This window comes from Prenolepis imparis, unplaced genomic scaffold, assembly GCF_030444845.1.
Source record: "Prenolepis imparis isolate NDT839.2.m4 unplaced genomic scaffold, iyPreImpa1.0 SCAF_1, whole genome shotgun sequence".
NCBI classification, from domain to species: Eukaryota; Metazoa; Arthropoda; class Insecta; order Hymenoptera; family Formicidae; genus Prenolepis; species Prenolepis imparis.
Window position 1 is genome coordinate 25,604,430 of NW_028141159.1, and position 6,338 is coordinate 25,610,767.

Genomic DNA, 6,338 nt, shown 5'->3' on the forward strand with positions numbered 1-6,338 from the left:
TGAGTCAAGTTAAACTAGAGATAGGCTTGCTAGGAACAACAAACGTTTACAATTCAGATCAATCAGGGTTAAATTTGGAAACACATGCTGGTCGTACATTAGCCTCAAAGGGTTCTTTGAAAGTGAAGTGTCTTGCTCAATCTTTGAATTCCTTGACTCACAGTTACACAATACAACTTTTAATATCTGCCGATGGTATCTTGAAATCCCCCTTATTAATAGTTCTGCAAGAAACAAGTGGCCGTTTCGGACCGATAATACAGAAGTCAATGTACAAAGCAGATAATATCCTCGTTTTTGCCATAAAATCTGGAAAATTGACATCCGACATTGTTATTAAATGGTTTGAAGATGTCTTCTTGCCTAATGCTGGCAAGAAATCTATTTTGTGTTTGGACTCTTGGTCAGGACAAACAGAAAAGAAATTTGAAAATATAGACAAGGGTAATAAAGAAGTAAAAATCCTTACAATTCCTGCGGGAACAAGCTTCACTCAACCATTGGAGATCTACGTATTCAGACCGTGGAAAAACTTCCTGAAACAATTTTCGGACTTAATTCTCTTATACAACTATGATATTAACCTACATTTAAGGAATAACATTCTCAAAATTCAATCATTAATCCACAATCTATTCTCATCACCCCGATTCCAAAACATGATTAAATATGCCTGGTGGAAAAGTGGATATATTGAAGAAAAACCAGATAGATGTGAAACGCCTGTTGATTTCTGTTTAAAGAATTGCGGTACAGTCTGCAAAAACTGCAATAACATTGCAGTAATAGAATGTGCGTGGTGTATTAACTCTCTGTGTATGGAGTATTGTGACGTCCTGATGGGAAATTTTTGACGCGTTCTTGCGTTACTCTACTGTGGTAAGCGATAATAAGCCTGGCTCGCGGGCCGAGCGGTAAAACACGCGTGGTCAGGACTAATGAGGATTACGCGACGTGTCAGGACGACATAAATATTATGAATGTGAATTAATACGCACGCTTCGGTCTCGGTGCCGGTATTATTCTGCTTGAAGGAAATGTGAGTAATAAAATTCTATCTCTTATTTACTATGTTACTATTTGTGATAAGAAAATAACGCTAACGTCAAATTATGTAAATATGTTTATTCTTCTGTATAATTATATTCTGTATATTATACAGAAGAATAAACATATTTACATAATTTGAAACGTTAGCGTTATTTTCTTATCACAAAGTATAATTATATTCTGTATATTATACAGAAGAATAAACATATTTACATAATTTGAAACGTATGTTATTAAAAATTAATAGGAATAACGGTAGAAAAGCAAATCACAAACGCGCAATAAAGCTCAACCAAAATACCTGTATAATAATTATTATACAGGTATTTTGGTTGAGCTTTATTGCGCGTTTGTGATTTGGTTTTCTACCGTTATTCCTATTAATTCTTAAATAGTGTTAATTGATTCTGTCTTTCATTAATTACAGTTTAAGATGGATGTGCGTATCGCCCTGAGAGAGGCGTGACCTTGTGGATAGATAGAAGTTCACCGTTATTGTGGCGCTCTCCGAGAGACGGGTACAGATAAGGAGCTTAAGTCAAAGCTCGCCTTTTCGAAGGCGCTCAGAAGGATAGGAGCTGTACGACGCCCTGCGAGAGGCGCGCGGTAGATGGAATAAAAATATATTAATGAAAGACCGAATTGTTTTCAGTTAAGTGTAAAATCGTCTTAAATAATAATTAAGATATATATATATATATATGTATCAGTTGAACTTGTGGTTAATTTCAGGTTAACAGTATCATGCAATAAGGAGAGTGCTCGACGAGTGGAGCGACAGTAGAACGATGCGAGTATCGACGGACGCCGAAATGATTCGAGTGTCGCGGAGTCGTGTCGTGTGTTAGCGTACAGTGTTAATAATTAATTTATTATTCGAACGTATTTGTTAGATGAGTTAAATCACTTCATTTGTTAATATAAGAGTAAATTTCGGTCGAATAGTTAATTAGAATGTTTACTTTGAGAGTGAATTAGATATGTTGTAAATACTTACGATAATATTTCGTGGACACTGGATAATTGCAGATTTGTGAATAAATGAGTTATAAATATTACTATAAATTTTATTATAACACGTATATATATTTTATAAGTATCACTGTGAGTATAAGTATAACTGTTTAATAATCTTGTATAATGCGAATCGTATCTAGAAATCGATATAAATGTTCTGTTCTATCTGTATAATGAATCGATTGATTGATTGAATTATTGAATGATTGAATGATTGAATTTGCGAGCGGTTATATACATATTTTTGGGCTACCCCCAGTCTTTCCATAGTCATACGTGGACCAGTATCGATGAGACACGTGTCGCGAAAACATAAACATTCTCGGTATATTTGCTGACTTCTTAGAATATTTGTGCAGTACATTTGTATTTCTAAAGATGTTTTGAGTTTTAGATTGAAAACATGTTATTATTATCGTGTACTTTAGAGCGTTCAGGGGATCCTATTTGAGTCTGTCTTACCGGCCAAACCAATTATTTTTTTGTATACCGAGAATTCTTTATTGTTTTAACAGAATAAAAAAAGCTTTTCCACGATTAAAGTGCATATAATAATTAACCCCGAGGCGATCCGAATTTATGCTAAAAAGACAAAAAACTAAAAAATTCGAGTTTTTTATTGACTTCTCGCGTCAGCTCACAACAACATTTGCTTAATATGAAAGTTTTACAATATGTACATATAAAATAAGTGTACTTCCGGGTAAGGATTGCATGAAGGAGTATCAGTGAACTTGCAGAAATGAGTTTAGAAGTCTAATAAAAAAGATTTCGGTATACAAATATTACATTCATATGTGTGTGTGCGAGATGAGGCTGAGGAATAAAACAGAGCAGAAAATTAGTTACGTGATATCGTGATAGAGGGAGCTGCAATTTGTGACAAAGCAGACAATCATATTCCTTTTCTCTCATGTATAGAGTAATATACATGTGTATGTACATTACATATTACATTGCTGTCTGTCGTATCTTCGTCGTCTTCTTCGAACACACACACGCACACGCACACACACACGCACACACACACACTTTATCTCAGAGCTCTCTCTCTCTCTCTCTCTGTTTCAAATCACTCACTTACAATTATAAACGAGCAATTTGAGAGAGAGAGAGAGAGAGAGAGAGAGAGAGAGAGAGAGAGGGTGAGAGAGAATATGATTTGTGTGTAATAAAAAAATATAATTATAATAAATATAAGAAAAAATTATATAATAATAAAAATAAAATAATAATAGCAATAATATATATATATATAGATTTGCGAATTAGTGACGAGAAATCGGGATATTTATATTTATCACAATATTTATTTCCTGAATATCATATATATAAAGCACCCATTGTTACGAGCAAATTTTTTCATATAACATTTCATACTATTTGCAGCAATGCCTCTCGCTAAAATAATAAAACAACTCTAACATTGAACAAAGAAAACTAAAATTATAGAATGTGAGAGATATGAAAATGTTCGACAAGAAAATTGACAATATGACATACAATTATACTAAGAAATCGATTTATGTTTTTTTATATTTATGTGTTTTTTTGCTCTTTTCTCGCGAATTATTCTCTAGAAAATGTAAACGTATCTCTCGATCGTGCTCCGGCAATTTGGTCCAACAACTGGTTCTCGTGTAATCGTCATCGCTATGACTTGAAAAGTAAATTAAAAAATGTAGAATTATTTCATACGATTATATTTTCTATATATTTTTTTACCTTTTATATACAACTATATAAAAGAAGAAATATATAGAAAATATAATCGTATTAAATAATTCTACATTTTTACTTTATTTTTCAAGTCAATCATAGCGATGACGATTACACGAGAATCAGTTGTTGGACCAAATTGCCGACGCACGGCCAAGAGAGGCGTTTACATTTTCTAGAGAATAATTGGCGAGAAAAGAGTAAACAAACACATAAATTTAATAAAACACATAAATCGATGATGATTTTATAACTCAAAAAATTAAAGAAATAAAGTGAAAAAAATTAAAAAATTAAAAATAACGCAAAAAAAAAATAATTCTTTGCTGGACGGCTGGCTCTCCATTCACCACTGTGCGGGTATGTATCCTGGTGCTGTCGATGATGCGGGCACGTATCCTGGTGCTGTCGGTGGTGCGGGCACGTATCCTGGTGTTATCGCCGGTGCGGACACGTATCCTGGTGCTGTCGGCGGTGCGGGCACGTATCCTGGTGCTGTCGATGGTACGGGCACGTATCCTGGTGCTGTAGGCGGTGCAGGCACGTATCCTGGTGTTGTCTGCGGTGCGAGCACGTATCCTGGTGCTGTCGGTGGTGCGGGCACGTATCCTGGTGTTATCGCCGGTGCGGACACGTATCCTGGTGCTGTCGGTGGTGCGAGCACGTATCCTGGTGCTGTTGGCGGTGCGGGCACGTATCCTGGTGCTGTCGATAGTGCGAGCACGTATCCTGGTGCTGTAGGCGGTGCGGGCACGTATCCTGGTGCTGTCGGCGGTGCGGACATGTATCCTGGTGTTGTCGGCGGTGCGGGCACGTATCCCGGTGCAGCAGACGGAATATATACAGTACGACGGTCGGCGTACCTCCGCTGCCGCGCTCGTTCTTTGTTGACCGCTTTTCGTACCGCATTACTAATGCGCTGCAATAAAAAGATTATTTTATAATTATATGTATAAATATATGTATAAAGAAGAAATATACATTATCGAAAATATTGCCTCTTTTTTCTCATGTACGTTTCGATCCTGGTATTTTATTGTAACAGACACGCAAGCAATTGACACAATGTAATATATATTATATAATATATGGGTACTTTCCGATTCACGCATAATGCACATAAAGTGACAAAAAATCTATAATATGCGTGACTAATGAACTATAGATTTTTTGTCAGTTCATGCGCATCATGCGTGAATCGGAAAGTGCCCTATGTTACATTGTGTCAATTGCGTGCGTGTCTGTTGCAATAAAATATCAGAACCGAAACGTATATGAGAAAACAGACAATTTTTCCGATAATATGTACTTCTTTTTTCAATACAAATATATAAAATAAATGCTCTGACACAGATAATGTAAAAAATAGATCAAGTATTCAGATCATGTACGTTTCAGTCCTGGTAAGGTAACAGACATACACACGCAATTGACACAACAAACATCACTTGATGTTGATCTGACATCAGCATTGAAACATATGATCTGAATATTAGATCTATCCTTTACATTATATTTTTCGGAGTCTTTATTTTATATATTAGTAATTGAAAAAAAATATATATATTATCGAAAAAATTAATAAAACTAACCTTCTTTATATTGTCCGCTGGCAGCGGCGCCGTCGCCATCCTCGTGTCCGCTGGCAGCGGCGCCATCGCCATTCTCGTGTCCGCTGGCAGCGGCGCCATCGCCATCCTCGTGTCCTCTGGCAGCGGCGCCGTCGCCATCCTCGTGTCCGCTGGTAACGGCGCCGTCGCCTTCCTCGTGTTTGCTGATAACGGGGCCGTCACCGTGCACGTTGGTGACGGTGACGGTGACGGTGACGGCGCCGTCACCGTCGCCGTCGTCTTTCGTCTCGAGATGTATCCTTCACTTCTTGCTAAAAAAAAATATAAAAAGATAAGCATTTATATATTTTATATTATATATATATGAGAGAGAGAGAGAGAGAGAGAGAGAGAGAGAGAGAGAGAGAGAGAGAGACAGACAGACAGAAACAGAGAAAGTGAAAAAATAAAATACTTACATCTGGTCATGCGTAGCTTTTTACTCTTCCGAAGACGAACAACAGACTGACCGATCGCAAGCTCGTGCGTTGTTGCCGCGCCGCCGATCGTTTTTTGTAGATAAGAGATCGCGCGACGGACACACACACACACACATTTATAACTCGTCATAAATGTTTTTCATCTCTCGAGTGTTCTTCCCGCTTTCGCTTTTGGCAAAGCATTTAGCGAGGATTTTTTTCTTATTTGCAATTATAAATATATATAACTTATAAAATAAAAAACAGAACATATGTCTAATATATATATATATTTTAAAAAAAGTAAAAAAAAGGGTGTCCTTCTTGGTCTTGAACCCGAGTTCGCTCGGTGATAATCTACTCTACGCAATTGGCATCATAGGACGGTATCAATATGAATTTTTATGAGACATTTCAAAATAATACTACAAATCATTTTTTTTAATAGAAACATATGGAAAGGAATATCATTCAGCCACTTATTTCAAAAAGATAATATTTCAAATAAAACTAGTTTTATTTT

At 36.4% G+C, this 6,338-nt stretch overlaps 1 protein-coding gene across 1 annotated transcript; it reads right to left on the minus strand.

Moving 5' to 3' along the window:
- Positions 1–4,123: 4,123 nt before the first annotated feature.
- LOC145938426 (uncharacterized) lies at positions 4,124–5,825 on the minus strand. The gene is made up of 3 exons (XM_083042059.1): positions 5,816–5,825; positions 5,379–5,668; positions 4,124–4,705 (listed from the first exon to the last, which is right to left on the minus strand). The coding sequence occupies exons 1-3, from the start codon at positions 5,823–5,825 to the stop codon at positions 4,133–4,135; spliced, it is 873 nt and encodes a 290-aa protein (XP_082898185.1). The 3' UTR covers positions 4,124–4,132.
- Between the last annotated feature and the right edge of the window lie 513 nt (positions 5,826–6,338).